Below are 27,040 nucleotides of genomic sequence, written 5' to 3' on the forward strand. Positions count from 1 at the left end.
CTAGACCAACACACTTTCAAAGTTATGATGGTAATTCAACAAATACCCCTAATTCGGCCAAAGTTCATTGACCCTAAATGACCTTTGACCTTGATCATGTGACCTGAAACTTGCACAGGATGTTCAGTGATACTTGATTACTATTATGTCCAAGTTTCATGAATCAGATCCAAAAACTTTTAAAGTTTTGATTGTAATTCAACAGATACCCCCAAATCGGCCAAAGTTCATTGACCCTAAATGACCTTTGACCTTGGTCATGTGACATGAAACTCATGCAGGATGTTTGGTGATACATGATTGACCTTATGTCCAAGTTTAATGAACTAGGTCCATATATTTTCTAAGTTATGATGACATTTCAAAAACTTAACCTCAGGTTAAGATTTTGATGTTGATTCCCCCAACATGGTCTAAGTTCATTGACCCTAAATGACCTTTGACCTTGGTCATGTGACATGAAACTCACGCAGGATGTTTGGTGATACATGATTGACCTTATGGCCAAGTTTTATGAACTAGGTACATATACTTTCTAAGTTATGATGTCATTGCAAAAACTTAACCTCAGGTTAAGATTTGATGTTGATGCCGCCACCGCCGCCGTAAAAGCGGCGCCTATAGTCTCACTCTGCTATGCAGGTGAGACAAAAACACAGAGAGATGATACATTGCAAAAACGTGGTCTATATCCTTTGGTGAATTTGTATTCATTTAAAATGTTCTTTGGTAAAACAGATATAATAAACATAGGATAAAATTGGTCAAGCCCTTTCAATAGCATACATATTGCACTTACATGAATAGCAACAGTAATATAGTATAAATAGCAACAGCTATTCTACAACCCTATGTGGAATACTTCTAGCATGATAAATTTTTTTTTTTAATGTAATTTTGCTCTTCACTTTTCATACCATCAATATAAATCATAATTTAATGCAGATGACTCTCTCTTGTCCATGTTTGCGAAGTATATGAATAATTGTAAGTACCTACATTCTACATTGCTATGCTACTGCTGCTACTTTTCACACTACTGCTACTACATGACCACTGAGATTACTGCTGCTCTGCTTTTATGACTACTATTACATGTGGAGTGAACAACTACAAATACTACTACTACTACTACTACTACTACTACTACTACCACTACTGCTACTACTACCACTACCACTACCACTACCACTACCACTACCACTACCACTACCACTACCACTACCACTACTACTACAATTACTACTACAATTACTACTACCACTACCACTGCTACTACTGCTACTTCTACTAGTATTACTACTACTGCTACTACTACTACTACTACGATCATTATTATAATTTCACTACTAATATCGCCACAATCATCAATAATACAACTACAATAGGTAACAATGATGACATCACAGCACACCATATGATAGTTACATAACATTGCTTAAGTTATTTGTATGGATGACTGATAACTTTGTGTATTTATTTGTACACCATACTCTGATGAGCGCACATTACAATGCTAAAGTATGTTTTTTTTTGGTGTAATTTTAAAGTGTGTATTTAGCTTTGGCAAGTCCCTGGAATGCATCTATCACTATTCTAATTCAATACCATAATACATGAGTGTGTGTGCCCTAAAAGAGTTACACGTATGCAGAGGATATATAATGGAAATGTGCTTTACAGGATATATTAAGCCATTTTACATAAAAATGTATTTTGATTGGGTGCCCAACCACAAGAAAAATTGCTACGCAGTATTATCAATATTTCATGTGCAATTCTCTGGCTCTTGAAAATTGAGCCTGAATACATCCAGCATATTCTATTGATGTATCATAAGGATGGGATGATCTGACTAGAAAGCTATCCCGCCAAGATCCAAACCATGGCTCCGTACAGAAGCTTGCAGTGCTACTCGTCCTACGAACTGTGTCCTGTTGGCTTTCTGACCAATGTCTAACCTTGACTGAGTTGAAGACTGCAAATTTTTATCTAAAAAGGAATTCACAAGGAAGACAATTATACTCTGAGTCACTTCTAAAGGGTCCCAAAGGCCGATCATGCTGCGTTTCCATCGGGCCCACTCAGTGCACAGCTTGAGGCTATGTCTCAACGGGTATGTACAGCCTTAGCTCTGTATATGCAGTAAAAACTGTTCTGGTATCTAGCACACAATGAAAGCACGACAACTTAGAATTTCTAACACAAAAACAAAGTTAAGCAATACCCACACAAATGGCTGTAATGCCCACTCTTGTTCGAGAAAGAGACAATTTTCAACTAAAATGACTTGACACGCAACCAGGGAGAATCAAAACTAAAGATTTTTTATAGAAATGGTAATGATTCCAGTTAAAAAATCACCACCACTCCTAATTACAAAGACAGTAGGACATTACACTAACCTGTTCCCTCAATGTATTTCATGAAGTAGTTGAGAGGAGGAAAGTTTGGGATCATATCCAAGAAGTCCTCTTCTGCCTCTAATCCTGGTATGGCTGTTTTAATTACGAAAAATATTTTGTTTTCAACACCTTTAATATATAATCATAATGGATGAAAGTTGCTTCTGCTACCCTTCATAATCATTACCTCATTGGATATATAATTGCTAAAACAAAGAAATGAAATAGGGATTTCAAGAAACAGGTTAAGATATCATTTAAACGTTCGATGTTTGAATTCTGTAATTGCCATCAATTTTGTAAAGGGCACTCCTGATTCAGCAAGTAGTTAAATCAAGTAATATCACACCTGTCAACTCCGGCCAAGAGTTAGGGAGAGTGAACCAGGAAAATCTCATACGACGTACTCCTGAATTTCAGATTACTTGGAGATTCCAGTTTACATTTTCTAAAATGACAAATCTGTGTTCAGTTACATTGTACAAAACATATGAAAAACAAATGTAAGCAGTGAAATTCTTCAAAAAATTATGAGAAATTTGCGTAATTCTTAAACCCGTTTTCCAAATTCCATACCGTATTATGGAAAGACACAAGGAATTTTTCAAAATTAGGGACACAGCATCAAGAGTGTAAATTACTCATCACTTTCCCTCAACTTAGAGATAACTATCAAGCATTTTATACTTCAGTACTTTTACAATTACGTTTTCAATCCATACGAATATCAAATGAAATGCACACATCAAATGTTACCCAATGCCTTTAATTACATACCTGCTTCCATGCTTTTCTTGCGTGATTTCTGAGGCCTCGTTTGGGGCAACATTGCACTACTAAGATTTCGTTGACCATATTCACCACCTTTCAGCAAAAAAAAGAGAGGAAAATTGGATTAGAAATATTAATTGCAAGAGGGTAATTTCATAAAAATTCAACCTTTTTGTACATCCAACACCATTTTTCTGAATATTTATTTCAGTTCATGGACAATTCAAGTCATGATAACACAATACCACTTATAAAAAGGTATGAGGGCAGGGTATTATAATAGGGGATGTGACAATAAAAAGATGATATAATGGCCTGAATTCAGAAAGGTGGTTTTGAAAACCCACGGTTCAGTCCATGGTTTATGCAGATTTCCTGTATAAATTACGCTTATTTTACCGCGGATTATGAAAAACGTCCAATGCTGATGCGCGCTTTTGCCACAGTGCGCAAAATTGATGCCTGTTGCCGTGGTTATCCATGCTATTTTATTAATGAGTCACTGTTTTGAATAATGAGTCCACTCTTCAAACAACGTCAATTTGGCGCACTGTGACATAAGCGCGCATCAGCTTTGGACATTTTTATACACGCGCCTAATACGTGGTAAAATAAGCGTAATTTATACAGGAAATCTGCATAGACCATGGATTCAACCGTGGGTTTTCAAAACCACCTTTGTGAATTTGGGCCCATATATTTTCATTGAAATACATAGTTACAAGACCCAAACATCTCATTTTGATAATATCACATGTATTTTTTCTTTTTTCTCTCTTTTGTTATACCATCACTACTTGAAATAACAGGGGGATGTCTTTGTGGTGAGAATCTTATCGCCTGACACCTTGCTATATGGGATCATGGAATGAGCATGGGCTTATAAAATCAAAAATATAATTTTCATGTCACTTTCCTTGCCAGTGAGGAAATAAGTGCCAGACAAGTGCGGTAAGGTTTGAGTTTGAGTGTCCTTCAGAAGTAGTGAGATATTTTGATCTTGAATGATACAATTTTTGTGAAAAATTAACCAACGTGAGAAATCCCATAAGAGATGGAGGTTGTATATGAATTATTTTATGAAGTAGGCATCACTAGCTCTTTCGTTCGTTAAAATATGTTAAATTAAATATGTTTTGATGAAGATATGTAAGAGAATGAATGTAAAAGAATGTAAGTACATGTAAAAAAATAATGTAAAATAATTTTGTAAAAGAATTTGATTAATTATCATATTCGTTCATTTATTATGAAATGAAGATTCTTTTATGTTCTCTGGAATAAAAAGGAAGAAAGAAAAAAAATGTGTGTCCATTACAAATTTTGAATAGAGGATGGTTCTGACGGGTCAGACCCCCATGATAGTGACAATGCTGGACCTCTGTATAACCAGGGAAGTGTTAACCTTACCTTCATGAAGGCAAGATGTAGCATACTGCTGTGCGATGATAAGATTACTGGATGGATGGTTCCAAGACATCAGAACTCTATCCGCAGAAGCCTGAACAAAAGGATAAAATTGGTGCTTATCAATTAATGAAATGAACATGATACACTTCTATAAATTGTAAACCTCTTTCACGAATTCCACAAACCTGTTAATTGTCAATGTTTCTTTCATGTTTAAACTATGTTGCATAGCTACTATAAAAAAAGTACAATATGAATAAAGATTAAACGTCATAATTTTTTCATGCAAATTTGGCAACTGTTCAACTTAAATAATACTCTCTTTATTTTGTTTGTATTCATTTCAGAAACATGAATATTATGAGGATAACACTAGGGCAAAATATACCTATATTGTTAATTTAAATATCTTGCTCATTTAAAGATAAATGAAAGTAGTTGCAGTAAACACTGATTTCACTAGAAAGTGTGTGAAACCAAGCTTAATTGTTACTATATCATCGAGGATCTAGATCTGGTACAGTTACATAAACTGAACTTTGTGAAATCTTGAAATCTACGCTGAAAAATGTTCACACTGAAGATCACCAACACAGATAAGCGCATGTGGGACAGTGTATTATTATTGCTTTGAATGTCATCCCGACGCTTGACCCAAATCCTGTGCTTATTTGCTAATTTCTCAGCAATTACACAATTTCTTCCAGAATCCTTTGGCACATATTTTTTATTTATACAAACAGACACTTTGGTGGTCATTTCATTGGATTCTGTACGAACTCATTTTGAAATCGTTACTACAACTGGAATTTATCTTTAAATGATAAAAGCTTATTGCCGATTCCTATCCTGAATCATTCATGGATGACACTGATCTGCCAATGACCCTTACCTTTGGTAGTTTTTGTATGAGTTTCATCTTTAGATCGACATTGGTCCTTTCTTCATCCAACACCTCCTTAACCATGCGGGTCATGAAGGTCTCTGAGATGTCAAAGACTCCTTGATTGACATACTGGAGGAACATTCCTGCATCCAGGCATCGGTAGGCTAGGCAAAGAATGAAGTTCTTGAAACCTGTTTCAAAAATATAAAGAATTCAGGTCAAGTCTAAAGGGTTTGACTTACAAAGAGATATTAATGCTTCACTGGAATGAGAATACAGGTTGATGGTGGAGGTGTCCATAGAAATGATGATGATGATGATGGTGATGATAATGATGATGAGGGTGATAATGATGAAGATGGTGATGATGATGGTGATGATGATGGTGGTGGTGATGATGATAATGATGGTGGTGGTGATAATGAAGGTGATGATGGTGGTGTTGATAATGGTGATGATGATGGTGATGATGATGATGGTGATGATGATAGTGGTGATGATGGTTATGATGATAATGATGGTGATGATTGTAATGATGATGGTGATGATGATAATGTTGGTGATGCTGATGATGGGGATGATGATGGTGATGATGATGAAGATGATAATGAAGGTGATGATAATGATAGTGATGATGATGGTGATGATGATGAAGATGATGACGGTGATGGTGATGATGATAATGGTGATGATGATGATGGTGATGATGAAGGTGATGATGATGGTGATGGTGGTGATGATGGTGATGAGAGTGATGATGATGACGATAATGACGATGATGATGGTGATGATGATAACAATGAAGATGACGGTGCTGGTGATGATGACAATGGTGATGATGATGGTGATGATGAAGATGATGATGATGATGGTGGTGATGATGGTGATGAGGGTGATGATGAAGACGATGATGACGATGGTGATGATTACGGTGATGAGGATAACAATGAAGATGACGGTGCTGGTGATGATGATAATGGTGATGATAATGGTGATGATGATAACAATGAAGATGACGGTGCTGGTGATGATGATAATGGTGATGATGATGGTGATGATAACAATGAAGATGACGGTGCTGGTGATGATGATAATGGTGATGATGATGGTGATGATGATAACAATGAAGATGACGGTGCTGGTGATGATGACGAAGATGATGATGATGATGGTGATGATAACAATGAAGATGACGGTGCTGGTGATGGATATAATGGAGATGATTGATAACATGATTGTTTCTGCTTCGTGCTTCTCATTCAAAGGTGTAACACTCTCAATTTATCATGGCTTAGTAATTAGAGTAGCAGTGAAGTAAAAATGGAAAAAAAAATAGGGTCGGGCTATAAAAAGGTTGAATATTCATAATGAAATTGCTCTATGAATACTTCCATATTGAGCGTGAACTACTACCTCTGCATTGAGGTTACAAAAATGGACAGCTGACGGCAACATCAATGACAATGACAGAGAGTAGGACAGTGTTTCTTACCAATGGGCATTGGAAAGCAGAGATTCTGTGCAGCAGCAAAAACCCTTTCAACCATGTGGAACAGATTCATTTCCTCCTCTGTGGGTCCATCGCATCTACAAGTAATCAATGAAACAAAGACGATTAATCTGCTTTTCAATTTCAACCTCGAGCTTAATGACTGAAAATCAACCCTCCTACTGGCCAAAGTGATGAATTGTCATATGAATGCTTACTATGAAAGTCATTGCTATTGCCATGCTCATTTTTATTTTGATTTCTTCACTAAATGCTAATGAAAGTTCCAACTGTTGTATCATTTGTCACAGGTGCATGATCAGCTGCATTTATCAACCAATTCAGCTTCCACTCTGATCTTATAAAGCTATTGATTCACTAAAAGTAGACTAAGTGTATTGAATCTTTTTCTGAAACTCAAAACAAGACAATTTCACCTGTTTAAAATTCAGTAAGATAATTTCATCTGTTTATACAATGCCTTTTGTTCCAAAATAAGATAGCAGACCAGTCATAACATGTGCCAGGGCATTTCATGTGTACACAGGTTTTCCCAAACATAGGCATTACCCTTTGCTGTTAAAATTATTCAAGGGTTACCAATGCTGTGGAAACAGGGTTTGATATTGAAAATTTAGACATCATGCTATCTAATGAATACACTAGTGTAATTAAATATTTAAAAAAAGGGGAAAAAACAAGGAAGAGAGAAGCAAAGACATGCAGACTCACAACGGGACTTGGGCAAGATCATCAATGTTTTCATGGAATCCGTTGGCAGACAACAGCATAGCCACCATCACCTTGAAGTGTTGTAACTGACTACTCACAAACTCAGAAGCGTAGTTCTCCAGCCGATCCTGGTTGTGGAATGGCATCCTCGAGCGGAAGAAGGACACAACTTCTTCCAAGATCTGACAGAATGAATAACAATTATAGCTTTAGTGGAGTTCGGAAACAACTACTTCTTAGATCAATTATGCTGGCGGAAGAAGGACCCAACTTGTTACAAGATCTGACAGAATCAATAAGAATTGTATCTTTAGCGGAATAGGGAAAAAGGCTTCGTCTAAGATCAATCATAGCTCGGCAGAATATGGACCCAATTTTTTACAAGATCAGACAGAATGAAAAACAATCATAGCTTAGCAGAAGAAAGACAAACAATTTTAAGACAAAAAATCCAAAAGTGGGGGGGGGGGGGTAAAACCATACAATTCTAACAAATTGTGGTCATATTCTGCGAATCTCCAGTGATGTATGTATGACAATCAGTGCCCAAAGCAAGCGCTAAAGTGAACCACTGCTTCCAACATCTGACACCGGAGACCAGAACTCAAATATTGCCCCCTCCCAACTGTATTGACTTTGGCTTCTTAGACTGTTAACCAACATAAACATTTAGTCTTTTCCTTTTTTTTTGCATCCTGACAATGGTGTGCAGGGCATGCGTCCCCTTTGCTCCCTAAATATGCCCCTGACAGTCTCCACGGTAAGAAAACCACTTTCCGGATGCCATCCATACCATTTCAATGTGTTTATTGTGATTGACATCTTCGCCAGTTTCCTTGGTCGAATTTTCTTCCATCATGGCGGCAGCGAGAGGGTCTTTGGCTTTGACCTGTTTGACCTCCTTGGTCGGTGTGAGCGCCCTCTTGGAGAAGGCAGCTACTTTCTTGAGCAGCGACGAGCGGGCGTTCTGCGGATGCGAGGGCAGGGTGGCCTTTTCTTCACTCTGATGGAAGGAATGCAAATATAAACATTTAGCTGTGGGGAACATTTCATGAATCAAACAGTGATTTTTCACTGCCTAATGTTATAAGCTACTGAAATCCTTGCATCTGATTGGCTAACAGCAAATTACTCAATGAAAAATCACTGACAAGATGCTTCATGAAACACTCCCCAGATCATGAGGTTGAACAAGGAAGAATCCTTCCCTATTAATGATTGGGAAATGCTGATCATAATGCACCTGAGAATGAGTACATGCTATAAGACTTCAAAATCTCAAAGAACACAAGAAATTACATGAAGAAGACAAACATAAGAGAGGGCAAATGATAAAGAACATCCCAAAAACAATCCCAATTCATTCTCACCCTTAGTATATTAACTGATTGCTCCTGTTCTCTGAGCTTCTGGGCCAGTTTCCTGGTATCGAACCTTTTGCTTGGTGCCCTAATTGAATCTTGACTTCTCCTTATCTGCCTCTCAAGTGTGTCCCACAGGTAACTACTGGCGTCCATGCCAAGACGCTTGTCACGACGTCCCTTCTGTAAAGTTAATGGAATTTCAATCTGAACGTTATTGATTGAATTGTGGATGAAACTCCTGGCAGGTCATTGTCATTAGAAGGTGGACACCATCTGTGTCCACTAAGCACATAAAAATGGGTGATTTTTCAGGATTAGGCGATGTACAAGCGTTCAGTGAAACGATTACCTATTTCTGCCAAAAGCAGGAAAAACATATACTTTTCAACAGCCTTTTGTGAATGGTGCACGGAAAAGCTATATATTTCATCCATCATAAAAACTAGAATATATAAGCCATTATTTAATGTTGGGAACATGTTCATGTTTGAAAATCTATGGACATGCATGGCATCCAATGCGATGACATTGCCTCCCCTCCCTTTAACCCTACCCCCCCGAGAATGTCTTTTAACAAAAGATATCCCATTAATTCCATCCAAAGATTCCTTTTCCTGTATTCTAAATTATTTGAAGGAAAACAATAACAAAGCATTTAAGAATTATTGTGGCGAGCATCATTCTTGAGACAATTTTTGCCTAATATTTCAAAGGTAAAAATAAGAGGATCACAGGCACGAATTAGGTGATTGGATAAATGTGACATGTCGGAGTTCTCTTTCTTGCACTTAATATTTTCATTGATGTCATTTTTACCTTGCCTAGGAATATCTTGGGGATGTATCTGTTCTCTACTGCTTTGATACATGCAAGTCTGCTGCCATCTAGTGTCTGAAAATATTGAGGTTGAGAGAGACACAAAAACCTTCATTATAAGACTGAATATATATTAGCAGGGTATCATACAAAACTTGCATTCGAATTCCCATTAATGTGCATATACACATCAGCATGCTCGTTGGACGTGTGATACTATGCATTAGATACTCATTTTGAATTGTACTTCATCATGAATTTAATTCACACTAAGTCTTTGTTACACAACATGTTACACAACAACCTTAACATTTTTAGGGGTATATCAAAGTCCAAAAAAAAAAAAGCATCAGCATCAAAGAGGGAGAGTCATCACAATGAATGAGTCTGTAACCCGTTGTTAGAGGGAAAGTGCTGACTAACACAAATAATGATGATGTGGTGATGATGATGACGATAATGATATTGACCCCTCCAGCTGTATTACATTATGTCAATGTCAATCATTGTGTATATTTTCATATTTTTAATTTAGGAAATAAAGTTGAATTTGATAAACAAGTGGAATGCCTCTGGCTGTCTCACCTGCATCACGCGGTTCAATATAGCAGCAGTGCTGACTTTGAATACTACTCTAACTCGCACAAGATGTTCAGTGATACATGGTTACTCTTATGTCCACTTTTTATGAACTAGACCAATAAACTTACAGAGATATGATTATTCAACAAAAAACCCCAACATGGCCAAAGTTTATTGACCTTACATGACCTTTGACCTTGATCATGTGACCTGAAACTCGCACAAGATGTTCAGTGATACTTGATTACTCTTATGTACAAGTTTCATGAATCAGATCCATAAACTTTCAAAGTTATGATGGTAATTCAACAGATACACCCAATTCGGCCAAAGTTCATTGACCTTTGACCTTGGTCATGTGACCTGAAACGCGCACAGGATGTTCAGTGATATTTGATTACTCTAATGTCCAAGTTTAATGAACTAGACCAATAAACTTTCAAAGTTATGATGGTAATTCAACAGATACCCCAAATTCGGCCAAAGTTCATTGACCCTGAATGACCTTTGACCTTAATCATCAGACCTGAAACTGCAAAAAATGTTCAGTGATGCTTGATTACTATCATGTCCAAGTTTCATGAATCAGATCCATAAACTTTCAAAGTTATGATGGGAATTCAACAGATATCCCCAATTCGGCCAAAGTTCATTGACCCTAAATGACCTTTGACCTTGGTCATGTGACGTGAAACTCATGCAGGATGTTCAATGATACTTGATTAATCTTATGTCCAAGTTTCATGAACTAGGTCCATATATTTTCTAAGTTATGATGACATTTCAAAAACTTAACCTCAGGTTAAGATTTCGATGTTGATTCCTCCTAAATGGTCAAAGTTCATTGACCCTAAATGACCTTTGACCTTGGTCATGTGACATGAAACTCTAATAGGATGTTCAGTAATACTTGATTAACCTTATGGCCAAGTTTTATTAACTAGGTCCATATACTTTTTAAGTTATGACATCATTTCAAAAACTTAACCTCAGGTTAAGATTTGATGTTGACGCCGCCGTCGGAAAAGCGGCGCCTATAGTCTCACTCTGCTTCGCAGGTGAGACAAAAATGAGGATGGTATTGATGATGAATAGCGATTAAGATGATGATGAAGACGATGTTCTTGGAAATGATGAATAATGGTGATGATTATATCCTCCAGCATGATAGTGTTTGACTCCTAGTATACTAGGAAGTGGTGTTATAGAGATATCATGGATCAATGGAAAAGCCCTCTACACTTTAAATATGAGACCTTGTCACTGATATCCTCTAGCAATGCACCAGTTGATCTTCAATCTCCACTCAAATGTAAAAGAGGTAACACCAGGAATGAATTTCTTGAATGCTGTGAACACTGTACTCGTCATGAATCCAGTAAGCTAGGTAAAATAGCTGGGTATGTACGCTCTATACAGATGAAACCTCCTTCATCTCCAAATTCTTTCTTCTCTCTCATCTTGCATTCATTTTTTTTTTATCTAGTCTTCTCCTCCATTCTATTCCTCCTTTTTTTTTATTCCTCTTCTTTCCTCTTTTCCTCATCCACCTCCTTTCCTCCTCCCTTTTCTTCACCTCATCCTTCCTCCTTTTCCTTCTAATTCTTTCTCCCACTCCTTTATCTATTACTTCATCTTCATCACCATCATCACCATCATCACCATCATCATCATCATCACCATCATCACCATCATCATCATCATCATCATCATCATCATCATCATCATCATCATCATCATCATCATCATCATCATCATCATCATCACCATCATCACCATCATCATCATCATCATCATCATCACCATCATCACCATCATCATCATCATTCACCACTATGATATGATTTATATTTTATTACAGCACAATCTTGCTCACCTCAATAAAGACAGTCTTTGTGGTGTCTACCTTGGTGAAAGGAAGGTACCTAAGAATATCTTTATCCAACTTGAGTCTCACGCAGCAGAACGTCCCTGCCAACAGGAACTCTGCAAGGATGTCCTGCATCTCCAGCTGAAATGCATCCTGGGTAATGCTCTCGATGATCTAGGACCAAAGAAATGTTTAATAATGTGAATGTAAATATTTACATGACTCCACTGCAAAGCTACTATAAATAATTAGTAGATGATGATATTTCCAACAAAAAGCACTGGTGACTGCCAGATGCAAGACATTAATACCTAGACAAGAGACGGTAGTTCCCTCCCTAATGCGGGTCGTGTATTCCAGTGGTCAGAGCACTGGACTCATAATCGAAAGGTTGTGAGTTTGAATCTCCACTTTGCTAATGTCTTCACTTTGAAAAAAAGACCCAAGAGTAACATCCGTCGTCTATAAGGGCAGTCACTATGACTTATTGACCTAGACGTTAAATGTTTCCTAGGTAATTGGTTATATACCAGCTTGGCGTTTACCAGCAAAATGCGGGAGTTACCATAAACAGAAACAGAATACCATTGCAAAGATCTAAAGAATAAATTATAAAAGAAGATGTTCATTTAGTGCAGTCTATCTTGATCTACTCTCTTCTGATGCACACATTAAAAAAACAAAACAAGAAGAAGGTTTGGATGAGTATCTCATTGCCAAAAAAAATCATTAAAACAGTTTATCTCCTACAATTTCTATAAAAACACACAACTGAACTACACATTAATAGCCAATTTCCATAGAGCGCTTTTCCCAGAATGGCTCAAAACGTGTTACAGCATATTATTACCCCGGTCATTGGATCCATTTCAATCCCGCATGAAAAGTGCACAATTTCCACTCCCTGGGGAGCATTCCTTGCATTTATCGCAGCCTCATTATGGCGCTGGCAAAATCAAGTTTACAATATCTTTCGCATCCTACCGGGTACCCATTTAGCACCTGGGTCGAGAGTGGCAAAGTGTGGATTAACGCCTTGCCAAAGGACGCTAGACCACGGTGGGATTCAAACACACGACCCTCTGTTTACAAGGCGAGAGTGTCATGTACATGTGCGATATTTGTCAGCGCATGGGGGCGCTCTTTGCGTATTAAAAGAAGTGTTAAGGTAACTTTACAAATTTTGTCTCTATTTTCGTCTCTTTTCTGTTTTGTATTGTTGATGTAGTTGTTGTTGTGTCGTACCAGGAAGGGTGTTATCTTAAGCTCCCCTCCCTGATATGACATATGGGGGCTTGTCCGAAATATGATTTTCCAAGCCATTTTCTTGCTCGGGTTGTGTCCGATCTCGCGTTGGTTTTTTGTGGTTGTCCCACGTATCTAATTTGATGTCGGGTTTTTCTCTCTGCTTTGCTATGGCTTTTGCCTCCCAGTCTCTATATGGGCTACGTCTGAGCTCTGTGCATGCGTACATGTAGTTACGTAGCGTAGGCGTTATGATCTTGATTTTAGGATTTAGGTCTATTTATTAAATAGCTTGTACTGCAGTCGTTGGCTGGTGCTATTTGATATTTTTATTGTGCATTTTTTCCGCACTTTCTTCTAGGACATTTTTTCGTTGCGATACTGCTCTGTAAGTCTGTTCATTGCCTGGATAAGTTTGGCCGGCAACTGAATAGTCTTCAATTCGTAACGTTGTCTACTTCAATGATTTAGACCTATCCTTCTTTAATCAGGTCCTATGCCATTCTAGAGGAGTTTTTGGTGTGACTTTTTTTTGTCTCTTGTTAGACTGGATCATACTTGGCCTAAGCTAGTTTTGGTTTAGAACTTCATCACATGACATTTTCATGATTTTTTTTTTTTTTAGACAGTGTAAAAGGTCTCCTAAATATTGCTGGATCTTCTTTCTTTCTTTTTGTTATATTCCTTCTGTCACTTTACTTGATAGAGAAATATGGCACAGTTTAACGCAGATACATTTTTGGAGGAAGACCTTACACTCGTTCGCTTGCGTCAGCTGCGTAAAGATGATCTGATAGCGGTTGGACGAAAAATGTTGCTAGATCTTTCGGGTTTGAAGACTAAGGCAGAGCTATTTTCTGCTATTGCGGCCCGTGCGGAATTGATGCCTGAAAGTGTGAGTGGTGATTCTGATGATTGTGATGACAGAACTAAACTTGACAGTGATGGGGTACGGCTTGCACTGGCTCAGATTGAACTAGAAGAAAGAAGAGATAGGCTGAGAGCTGCTGAGCATGAGAGGGAAATGGAAAGGAAGCGACTGGAGTTTGAGATGATGCGTCATAGTGAAATGGTGTCTCAGAGTGGGCAGTTGGGTGAGAGAGAGAAAAGGTCGATGGAAGCTGGGTTCTCTGCCAGGGTAAAGCTTATTCCACAGTATGATGAGACTGATTTAGACTCGTTCTTTCTTTTGTTTGAGAGGGTGGCTAGGAAAATGGAATGGCCTGAAAGTGACTGGGCTTTGCTCATTCAGCAAGTCATTTCAGGCAAGGCACAGTCTGTCGTGTCTGCATTGAGCTATGATCATGCTTTTGATTATTGGAAAATGAAAGATGCCATCCTTCAGGCATTTGAGCTAGTCCCAGAGGCATACCGTCAGATGTTTCGTGATCTCAAGAGGGATCCTGCAGAGACTTGTGTTGAGTTTGCACGTCGCAAAGAGGTTGCATTTGATAGATGGATCCGGTCTCTGAGAATTGAGATGACATATGAATCACTGCGTGAGGTTGTTTTAATTGATGAGTTCACAAGATGCATGTCCCGTGATGTTAAAACATACATGAATGATCATGCTGTTGTTAGTGTCAGAAATGCAGCAATGTTGGCAGATGGGTATGAATTGTCACATAGAAGTAGCGCGTCGCAGCTTCAACCTCCTAGTCCGTTAGTGAGTGGTTTTGGTTGGAGTAGGTCCGAGACGTTACATAAGGACGTGGAGAGGTCAAAGTCACCAAAGAGTAAGTTGAGTGGTGGTAGCCAGTCTAATGGTGTTAGACCTGAGGGCAGGTTGTTTTGTGCATACTGTAAGAAGGATGGGCACCTTATTTCTCACTGTCAGAAACTAAAGGACAAGAATACTGGTCAGAATAAAGTCCAGGCCAGCGGTTTTGTTCGGCCGGCTACGGTTTGTGTGGGAGACCCTGTGTGTGTTGATGGGGTGAAGCACAAGTTTCATGATGGGGTGGATGAAGGATACAAGGAATTTATTTCTGATGGCACGGTGAAGTTCACTGTTGATGGTGAAGAATTTCCTGTTGTGATTTTGAGAGATACTGGCTCTGTTCAGACGTTATTAATTGCTGATGAGTCATCCTTGGAATCTTGTTTCACGGGCATGAGAACTCTGATCCAAGATGTGAATGAAGGTTTCAATTCTGTTCCTCTGTATGATGTAGAACTTTGTAGTGGGCTGGTTTCTGGGAGAGTGACAGTTGGCATTGTTTCTCGATTGCCTATGAAGGGAATCACAATGCTGCTTGGCAATGATTTGGCTGGAGGTAAGGTGCAGCCATCTACTGTTTTGAGTGACGTGCCGGTAGTGGATTCCAAGACAGAGGCTTTGAAAACAGCTATCCCGGGTATTTTTCCATCTTGTGCGGTTACCAGGGCACAGGCTATGGCAGGGCGAGATGAGAGAGAGGTTGAACATGGTGGTGACATAGATTTAGGGGATACAGTTTTTAGAGATCTGAGTGAGAGTATTAATAGTCAGTCTGGTGATGATAGGACTATTTTCAGCCAGCCTGCCTTGATTGCAGCCCAACAGTCAGCTGCGGACTTGAAAGGTTTGTATCATGTTGCTCTGACAGCAGGAGAGGCAGAGAAGGTCTCACAGTGTTATTACATTAAGTCTGGTGTGTTGATGCGGAAATGGTGTCCTCCTGGTCGCCCAGCTGATGAAGATTGGGTGGCCGTGGATCAGCCCATCCAGGGTGAACCTCTCAGAGCTAAGTTCAGTGGGCCTTATGTGGTAGAGAAGAACTTGGGTAAGGAAACCTATCTTGTGAGTACTCCAGACAGGAGAAAAACAAAGAGGGTTTGCCACATTAATATGCTGAAGAAGTATTATGATCGTGGCGAGGTGGCGACAGTTGCTGTTGTTTGTGAAAAGGCAGCAGAACATATTCCTGGAGAACTTGAAATCCCAGTGGAAGCGGAGATTGGTGAAGGGATGTCTGGAAAGGTGAATAATTCACATGTGATGGCTAATCCCTCAAAGATATTGGGTCATCTATCAGATTTTGAACAGCAGGATGTAGTACAAATACTTCTTGATTACCCTGAAGTATGTGGAGATAAGTTGGGATATACCGGAGAGGCTATTCATGATGTTGATGTAGGCGATCATCTGCCTATTAAACAACATCCCTTCCGTTTGAATCCAAGAAAGAAGAGCCAGGTGCGGAAGGAACTTGAGTATATGCTTGCATGTGGTGTCATTGAGCCTAGTCAGAGCTGTTGGAGCTCACCTGTAGTTCTTGTTCCAAAACCAGATGGGAGTCAGCGTTTTTGCATTGACTACAGGAAAGTTAATGCTGTAACAAAACCTGACTCGTTTCCGCTACCTCGTATTGAGGATTGCATTGATCAGATTGGCAATGCAAGGTATATCACAAAGCTGGATCTGATGAAAGGTTATTGGCAGGTGCCATTAACAGAGAGGGCAAGGGAAATCTCTGCATTTGTTACCCCGCAGGGGTTATTCCAGTGTCGGGTTATGCCCTTTGGCATGCGGAATGCTCCAGCAACATTTCAACGGCTCATGAATTGTGTAATCGCAGGACTTGACAATGTTGTAGTATATCTTGATGATATTCTAGTAGTTAGTGATACCTGGTCAGATCATCTAACTTGCTTGAGAGATGTGTTTGTCAGATTGACCAAGGCAGGACTTGTTGTGAATTTGTCAAAGTGTGAATTTGCGCAGGCGACAGTTACTTACTTGGGTCATGTAGTAGGGCATGGATGCGTTGCCCCACGAGAGGCAAAGGTCCAAGCTATTGTGGATTTCCCTGCCCCTTCCACAAAGAAGGAGGTGATGAGGTTTCTGGGCATGTGTGGATTTTACCGCAAGTTTGTTCCTAATTTCAGTGACATTGTTGTTCCTCTTACAGATCTTCTCAAGAAGGGGACTAAGTTTGATTGGACCAAACCCTGTGAGATTGCCTTTCAGAAATTGAAAGCTGTTCTGATCTCAAAGCCTGTGTTGCAGGCTCCTAACTTTGAGCATCCGTTCCTACTGGCCACTGATGCAAGTGAGGTAGGAGTTGGTGCAGTTCTCCTTCAGTTGGATGAAGAGGGTTTCATGAAACCTGTGAGCTACTTTTCGAAGAAGCTTGATGTACACCAGCAAAGATACTCTACGGTAGAGAAGGAGTGCCTAGGTCTGGTGCTGGCAGTTCAACACTTTGATGTGTATTTGAGTAGCTGCCCTGATGTGACCGTTTTCACAGATCACAATCCACTAACCTTCCTCGAAAGGTTTAGGAACAAGAATCAGAGACTGTTCCGTTGGAGTCTGTTTCTTCAGCCTTATGGGCTGAACGTGACTCATATCAAAGGAAATGACAATGTTATTGCGGATGCGCTTTCTAGAGTTTAGACAAATCTACAGTCAATTGCCAGATAACCTCCTTAGAAACAACAAACAAAACAATATAAAAAAAAAAACGACAACAAAAAAAAACCGGAAAGCTGCAAACCGATCGTTAACTAGTATTCACATAATAAAAAAAAAATAACACTAACAATAACAATAATTTTAAAAGAAAAGTGATTTTCTTCTTTTTACTCCATTATCCAGGTGGTCAAGCAATGTTTTGAGATGAATGTCTATAATAGTTTATTAATAACTATCTTTTAATGACAAAAAAAAATCGATATATCAATTACATGGAACAATTCATTTTGTTCTAACAAGTCTACATATTCTAACTCTTGTTCTCTTCATTTATTTATTTTTTTTCTCTTCAGGTTCTGCATTTGTAAACATGAAGCTGGATCAAAGTTCTTGCATTGAAGGACTTAATTTCATTTTTTATGTTGCTATGGAAAGGTTATATATATATATGTATATAAAAAGACAAAAAAGTCTTGCAGAGTTAAGTCACCTTGTTGTATTGGCATATGTTTTTTTTCATGTGATATTAGAATTCCAAAGGTAAAACCAGCTTGTTATTGACTGAAGTTTTCTGCATCTCTTTTTTGTAAAGGTTTATAATGATACGTCTTGACTATGCACTTGGATGGATTGTGTTTGTTTTCATATTACTCGTTCTTCTGAGTGTTATTATTTCAACATGCTTCTTTAAATGAAGGAAAGTTAAATTGCTATAACTTTCTTCTTTTAAGGGGGGAGGTATGTCATGTACATGTGCGATATTTGTCAGCGCATGGGGGCGCTCTTTGCGTATTAAAAGAAGTGTTAAGGTAACTTTACAAATTTTGTCTCTATTTTCGTCTCTTTTCTGTTTTGTATTGTTGATGTAGTTGTTGTGATAGTCGTACCAGGAAGGGTGTTATCTTAAGCTCCCCTCCCTGATATGACAAGAGTCAGAACCACTACACCACGGCTCTTCTACACGTTACATAGTAAAGAGTGTGACGTTGGATTGATTTCTAAACTTATGATTCTAAGCTAATAAAATGACTGATTTCAAATGTAACCAAGTTACATGTGGCAATTAGGATTCAAGGATGAGTCCTTGGAAATGTTTCTTCATACAGATGTGTTTGAAGGAGACTTTTGAAGTTTTTCAAGTGATGAGCAATACCTAATAGTGGAATAGAAAATTTTTCCCTAGGGGTTGGAGCCTACAAATCCATGAAATAAGAACTAAGGATATCAAACAAGTGAAGAACTTGGTTAAGATTTGAAAGTTTCGAAGGCTGCTTGAAAATTCTTCAATATACTACACAATTCTTCAAAGAAGAAGGTATCATAGCTGTATCGCTGATGAAGCCACCTCATATAAAACAGACTACATAGGTGAACTTACTAACTAACTAACTAACAAACTAACTAACTAACTTTCCACAGTTGCGATCAATCGGATCAATCACAACTCTTTGTAAGATGGGCCCCAGGAAATAAAACTTTTCAAGGTTTCATTCCAAAACAACTCCAAAAGATACAAAGTGATTTCTAAGCGCAAATTGCAAATAGATTTGAGTGCAACGGCACAAAATTTCACACGAGGTGAAGTGATCAACCCATTGAAACATGCAAACCTGAATTTGTTTCTTTCACTGAATGTGAATTTTGTACCATTGCATGAATTGCAATATTTGCTATCTGTGCTATGCCCTTGAAAGCATTAAAAATCCATGACGATCAGCAAAAAGAGCAAAATATTCCTCCATAAATCATGGATTTACAGATATAAAAGTATTCTTGACTGCATAAAAACAGCACATATACCACATATCTTTTAAGTGCATAACTTGCAACAAGAGGCATCACAAAGAAATTACACAAAAAATATTTCATGAGTTGATTAATTATAGGCCCAGTTAGCACGTGCCTTGCAATGAATAAGCACAACTGTTTGTGGCATCGGAGCCCCTTCAATAATACCTATTGGATGGTACGTATACAACGGTACAAATGTTGCATGATCCTGCTAACAAATGCTTGCAAAGCAGGGTTGGCAGTTCCTGTACAACACCAAAATGATTGATACCTTCTTATTAAGTGTAGCATCCTTGAGATTGACGAGAGCTAAGTGTAGGAGACCAAGCTTGAAAGGAACTTGACTATCTCCCATCAACAACAGAGGGAGCTTGTCTTTATTGATGATTGGTTGGTAGCAGCATCCGGACACAGCATCAAACAGGACATCATCTTGAGTTCAAGTGAGATGAAATATGAATGCGGTATTAACTTTCAATGTGGGCGGTTTTACACTCACTCCTTTTGTTCAATGCTTTACTGTTTTGGATAAATGGACCCAACCGTGAATAATTCCACCCCCCTCAAAAAAAAAAAATAAATAAATAAAAAAAAAAGGAAAAAAAAAACACATTTACTAGGCAAAAAAATAAGTGGAATCATGTATGGAAGTGTATAAATTCAAATTCAAATTGGTTTATTTGGTTTTATCAAAAGACTAACAATGTGAGTTTAGAATGGAATATATACAATAAAATAACAGATAAAAAAATTGAAATACATGACTCATTATTTGTCCCATTACACAGACCCCCCCCCCCATTATGTTTTTCTTTTTTTAAATAACCCAATAAAGAGGAGAAAAGGGTGAAAGATGACATGAGGAAAAGAAATCTTACCATATTTACTGACAGTCCTGTCCCGCTGGCAGTGCATGAGAAGAGGCCTAGTGCTTCTGAGTTGCTCTGATCTCGATTGTTCTGGATCATCTCCAGGAAGAGGGATCCAAGGAACATCCTGAGGCTCGAAGGCAAGGTGGAGACATGGCTCCATCTCAGGATTCACATTCAGGAGGTGGAGCACTGTCCCCGGGTAGTACGCCATGATGTATCCATCTGACCAAGTACGACAAATCAAAGACAGTTTCTCTATGGATATATTGACATATTTCATGTATATCAAAGAAGTTTGTAATGCATGTTTTTGCAATGTCAGGCAAATCAGCTACATAGGGATATCATTTAGCACAAGATCATGTCACCTGTCTTGTGTAAATCATGAAATGCCTCCATGGCTTATTACATGATTATATCCACATGATTACATCTACATGATTATTAGCAATCACAGCAAAATCACTTACTCATGGGAGCAAAGAAGAGCTGCATTCGTTTTGCGATGCTTTTCTGTAGATGAGGGACACTGCAATGTAAAATAGTCTTATGGTGCAGAACTAATACCACATAATGAACATCAACAAACTGGCTAGGAGACTTCGATTTATCACGGATCCCAGATTCATGTAAGTTTTGATTCAAGTGTGCATCCAGTAATGTCCTTGAACCACTTAGCGGGCTCGGGGCAGAGTCTGAACACGGAGAGCCGAGGGTTGACCAGTTCTGTGGACCGGCAGCACTGATGTTGGAGGTGGAATCGTAGCTAAGGTCCAGGTTGGAGTCTGTGAGAGGAGATTCAGGAGTGGTCAGCCGAGCCAGGGATGGTACAGAAGAGGACGAGATTAAGGATCCTGGGGTGTTGGACCGAGGACCTGCAGGATCGTCCCTCAGTGAATCTGCCTGTGATAGGTCCAGACTACCTGGCCTTCTCTGCACCTGGCCCTCCGGTCCGGAACCTGATACAACGGTTGGTGGGATCTGAAGCTTGGCCTTGCTCTGACGGCGCGAGGATGGCTTTGACCCAGCCAGTTTCTTCTGAGGCAGCTGGTAACATACACAGAGCGAACCTCCGGACTGGCAGATGACGTACATATTGATGGATTTATCTGCAAGAGCAATGTTCAAGGATCATTGAGAGTGAATACACTGCTTCATAGCAAAAAGTGTTCAAGAGTTCTAATCATGTTTAATCAAATATCTACTGATTTAATAGACTTGTTTGTTACAAAGAAATAAATACAATAGGGGGCTGGCATTGCTAAGAAACAATATAAAATCTGCACCCTGAATCAATTTCAATTCATGAAATTAATTGGAAATTGTCAATTTAATAAACAATTGACATTAAACCTTTTCACATAATTTTGAGCAACTTCTTCAGACATGAAACATACAGTGTGTCCTAGAAAGGAGGTTCTCAGTTACCTTTTCAAGGGTTCACAAATGATTGAAAATACATGTATTTTATTTATATTATCATTAAGTTTTCTTCTTTGCATGATCTCAAATGACTGCGACAATCAAAGTACAAAATAACTTTTGAATACAACAACAAATCAGAGAAAGATACACACCTGAGACCGTGTTTCTAAGAGATGGCAATTCATATGAATACCTGCAAAGTAAGAAGATAAATGCCAAATCATTTAATGATTTCTTCTGTTCTGAACAATTGATATGGCACAACAATCATCTAGAAATTAAAAATATGTCTGCTACTTACAAATATTCTTTCTGCAATATGAAATAAAAATCTTGATAATAATACTAAGTACTACTATTACCAATAATAATGATGATGATATGAATGCTAATTATTATTATAATGCATATGAATACTATTAATAATAACAATATACTTTTGAAATACACTTACCTGCTTGATGGTAGCTTGACATCAGGAGGAAGCTCAATTTCCATCTAATTGAACACAGGAAGATAATATTTTTGTTATACAAGAAATAAGAAACCAAGAAATTTACCAACAATATCATTCATTTCTATTTTAGAAATGCTTTTCTACAAAACTTTTGCAACTCATGTAATTGGAGGAAAATCAAAACAAGAATTTGAATCTCATTTAAATACATGCACTACATTTATATTGTCGGCGGTCATCTGAACCGTCGTATCAGCCAATTTTGGTAAAAAAAAATTGATTTTGAGATTTTTGCAAAAAATTAAAGTACAAGTCCTACTCTATTCATAACTAAATTTCTAGGCAGCAATTTATTTCATTTTATGTGATATGAGTGGACTTTCACCACAATGCCATAGATTTTTTGCTAAAATGCGCAAATCCTATTGGAAACGTGTACTGTAACAGAGCGACACAACGTTTTGACTGAACGCGATTTGAATGCGCGCGGTCAGCCAAACTGTCGTATCAGCCATCTGCACTGCATTGACTTTGCACGTGAAAAGCGATACGACGTTTTGACTGACCGTGCGCATTGAAATCGCAGTCAGGGTTGTTGTATTCCCTATGGCGTTTTTGTACGGGGGAAATCTAAACCGCTCAAACTGAAATTTCAAGCATGTAGCTCTTTGTCTTGGTCTTTCCAACAATGTATTTTCTAGCAATGAATATAGTGTAAGGCTGGGGAACTAAGCGTGAAGGTTATAGTAAACTTTGAAGTCAATTTTCTCTGAAATGGGTTTGCACCGTCGTATGTGTGATACGACAGTTCAGAAGACCGCCGACGATATAATTGTATGGAAGGGGATAGGGCTGGAGAGTGGCAATGTGTGGAGTGACACCTTGCCAAAGGATGCTAGGCCTCAGGACATAGGGTTCAAACTTCTGATTACAAAGGGGGAGTAAAGACCCAATGCACCATCATGCTTCTAATTTGACAAATAATACCAAATAAACTATTAATAACATCAAAGAATCAACAAGCCTTAATTCTTTCAAATATATAAGTTCAAAAAATGTCTCCAAGATAACCATTGAATGTAACTCTTCATCACTCAAACTCTTGTATGTTTTTATTTAAAAACATGGTTATCAAGTGACGTACACATTTCCATCTCTTTCATTTTCCTGCTGATCATCGAGGTCTGTTTGTGAGTGCTTGGGCTGGATTCTGGAGACCTTTAAAATCTCTCTTTTTCTTATTTCCTTTTCGTTTTAATTTCCCCTATTTCTTTTTAATTCAACTGGTTTATGCTTAAGTTTTTTTTTTGTTTGATTTGTATATGCTATGTAACTACAAGAATATTGATTAGGAGGCTGCACTCTACAAGCTCTGCTTTTTTAGCAGCCTCCTCCATTTCCAACCTGATATGTAATAATCTTGAATATAATGTTTGTACAGGGATAATTGAAATATGTTTTGTTATTTATATGTCAAAATGTACAAAAAAAACTGTAATTGTTGAAAATGGAAATAAACAAAATGAAATGAATGAAACAGTACTCATTCAATTTCATGCAAGGAAAATTATAATGTATCAGACCCAACCCTCCTAAAGTTTTTTTTTCTCATTTGATTACCACTGTTTTCTGCAATAGTGGGCATTGGTTAATCACATCACCTGAAATTTTGAGCAAATTGTTCTACAATAGCATTTAATGACCATAACATAATTAAAAAAAAAAGAGATTTATCTTCAAACTTGTATACATATTCACCAACACATAAACACTCCTTTTGCAGAAAGACTTGCGATCGAACACAACCCCAACTGTCAAATATAACTTGATTTTCTTTTTTTTTTCTACTATATAGTCTTCTGTTTTTTCCCCTCACACCCAGCGGATTACAATATCAGTTACACCATTTGTATATATATTATTTTTTCATTTTGGATATTTTTATATACTTAGATTTATTTTTACACTTTCTTCTCTTAGTTTGTTTTATGCTCTATCATACATACTTATGTCTTTTGCACATTATCAGTTGTTCCCTTCTCTTTCCCTTTTTTCCCCACTCTTATGCACCAGTTTATTATGCCTTTCTTTGTTACCTGTTTGACCCACCTCTCACTAATTCTCTTGTTATTCATATCTTCCCCATACCCTCTATCACTGTTTTGTTCCAGATCCTGTTTGATGTTGCCTGCCTCATTATCTTAATCCCTCTTGGCTTGAGGTCTTTCTTTGGCCTTACTCACACTAACTTCCCTTTGTGTCTGCCTACTCCTTTTCTTTCATCCCCTTCATTAACCTGATTGGTCATCTCTTCTCACTAATGCCCCTTTTGTCTCCTTGTTCCAGTGTTGCTGTTGAATATCTGTGGTCTATATTATGGTTGTTCCACCTTATATGTTTGTCATTTTGCCTCCGAAGAAGATTCTGCTAGGATCGAAAGCTTAGGCCCCTTTTGACTCTCTCAAATATAACTTGACTTTCAACCAATGAAATTTGCAGACTAAGGACTTGCCTTTAAAGGGAAAGGTCAAATGCATAATTTCAATTCTTTAATGGTTTGTGAGGACTTATTTTTGTTTCCTATTTTGGGAATGGGTGTAAAATGATTTGTCTGAATGCACATTAAAATCATTCTCAATTTTCTGAGAAAATGACATTCACATTTCATTGATTTTTTTTACCATAGTGCATGTAGCATAGCTGCTCGCATATGACTCACAAATCAAATAATTCAAATTTTTTTTTATTCTTTAATGGATTTTTCTCAAACCTGCAATATTTTCTGCATATTTTATCAACAAACTCTTTGTCAAGGTGAACTTCCCTTTTGAATCAGCATCTTTTTAAAAATGGGTCCTTGGTCAATCAAGAATTCTTTTTCCTTTTATCAAGTACACATTTCAGTAGCCTGTAAATGTTATGGCTTAATGCTATGATGACTTGAATACAATATACAGTGAAAGAAGCAAAATCTGACTGATTACCATTTTGGTAAAGGATGTCTGTGACCCTTGACCTGTGAACTCATAGCTCCTAAAGATGGCAAGCTGCTCCGGTTCTGAGGGAAGTCGGTTACGCTGGAGCACAACAAAGAGACGTTGGGTAGGAGCATCCCACTGGGCCCAAAGGAAACGGTTCACTACAGGCTGGGCATCCGGTGGCCCACTGATAACCTAGTGAAGGTCAAAGATCAATCAGGGGGGGGGTTATCGGAGATTTGATAACTGGTAAACAAATTATGTTCATACCACAGTAATGTTAATTAGCACCTTCAGCACTTTGCAGAATGGATAAAAGTGTTAGTAAGTGTACAGAATAAATCAATAATAACAATAATATGCAACATTTGTATAGCACTTAATACAAATGTTTCTAAGTGCTACATACTATTACCCCGGCTTTAGCACGGCTACCCTGATTGGACACTCAACATTTAAGGAATTCCTTCCTACCAGGTACCCATTTACTACACTTGGGTGGAGAGTGGGAAATGTAGGTAAACGCCTTGCAAAAGGAGGAGGATGCTGGAGTGGGATTTGAACCCAGGACATTGTGGTTCAATGCCCGGAGATTTATTCACTGAACCACAACACCTCTACAAATTGCATTATTATCAATTATATAAGTTATAAATGACCCTGTTAGTAGACAAAGACGGACATCTGCATTCCACATTAATTGATATGAATCCTAATTAAAAACTCCCAAATCCAAGCACTTTGTTAATTATCACATCGTGGGTCAAAATTTGTAATAATTACAGCCCAAGCACGATATTACATCTGAAGCATACATACCACACTGTCATTGCCCATTCTTGCTATGGGTACCCTGTACAGACCAATGGCTGGAAGAAATCAGAAATTCAAAATATTATCATCTTATGTGGTAGATACATGTAGATATATATAACTAGTGATACAACATGCAATAAAGTCAAATAGTCCCCAAAGGAATGATAATATTTTCTAACATCTGAAAATACTTTGATAAAAGATGTTCTTACAATTAAAGTAACCCCATTGTGACTGTTTTTGTACTTTAATAAGCGCTTTTTACAGTCTTAATCAAAAGCCCTGGGATTTCAAACTTTTGCATATAAGATAAAGGGCAGAAGCCATTTAGGGCTTGTATAAGAGGGCTTAGCGCTTGCTCTGAAGGCTATTTAAAAAAAAACCACTGATCATGTACAATAAAGCCTACAAAACATCTGCATGATCAATCTTTGTTATTTTTTTTACGGACCCTAGATCTTCAAGAATCATGAGAGCTATTGACAAAATTGATACTGGATTTATTCAACCCTAACTAGGCTGTGGTATTTTGGCAGATCACACGCCCAGGGGGGGGGGGGGGGGGTAATTGGAATTGCCTGTCTGGTCGAATCAGTTACAGGTGCAACTAGCTTGAATAAGCTCAAATCAGGACTAAAACCAGCCTTTTAGTACAATTACTAGTACTAAATGACCCCACCCCTAAAAAATGTCTTTTTAAGGTGTTTCCAGGAAACATACTGCTAATTATTT

The 27,040-nt window shown here is 38.0% G+C and overlaps 1 protein-coding gene across 1 annotated transcript in view; it reads right to left on the minus strand.

Annotated features, from left to right (window-relative positions):
- Positions 1–1,551: 1,551 nt before the first annotated feature.
- Positions 1,552–27,040, minus strand: part of LOC121411737 (protein pigeon-like) — a 43,823-nt gene continuing 18,334 nt past the window's right edge. Inside the window, exons 6-23 of the mRNA XM_041604572.1 lie at positions 26,312–26,361; positions 25,499–25,687; positions 22,512–22,555; positions 22,210–22,250; positions 21,103–21,741; positions 20,639–20,854; positions 20,032–20,192; positions 12,332–12,499; positions 9,874–9,948; positions 9,064–9,237; positions 8,487–8,696; positions 7,694–7,875; positions 6,965–7,059; positions 5,479–5,663; positions 4,587–4,677; positions 3,183–3,269; positions 2,406–2,498; positions 1,552–1,992 (exon numbers count right to left, since the gene is read on the minus strand). Of these exons, the coding sequence (XP_041460506.1) occupies positions 1,856–1,992; positions 2,406–2,498; positions 3,183–3,269; positions 4,587–4,677; positions 5,479–5,663; positions 6,965–7,059; positions 7,694–7,875; positions 8,487–8,696; positions 9,064–9,237; positions 9,874–9,948; positions 12,332–12,499; positions 20,032–20,192; positions 20,639–20,854; positions 21,103–21,741; positions 22,210–22,250; positions 22,512–22,555; positions 25,499–25,687; positions 26,312–26,361 (2,837 nt within the window). The 3' untranslated portion in view covers positions 1,552–1,855. The remainder of the gene's footprint in view (positions 1,993–2,405; positions 2,499–3,182; positions 3,270–4,586; positions 4,678–5,478; positions 5,664–6,964; positions 7,060–7,693; positions 7,876–8,486; positions 8,697–9,063; positions 9,238–9,873; positions 9,949–12,331; positions 12,500–20,031; positions 20,193–20,638; positions 20,855–21,102; positions 21,742–22,209; positions 22,251–22,511; positions 22,556–25,498; positions 25,688–26,311; positions 26,362–27,040) is intronic.

The sequence above is a fragment of the Lytechinus variegatus genome, chromosome 3 (assembly GCF_018143015.1).
Source record: "Lytechinus variegatus isolate NC3 chromosome 3, Lvar_3.0, whole genome shotgun sequence".
NCBI lineage: Eukaryota > Metazoa > Echinodermata > Echinoidea > Temnopleuroida > Toxopneustidae > Lytechinus > Lytechinus variegatus.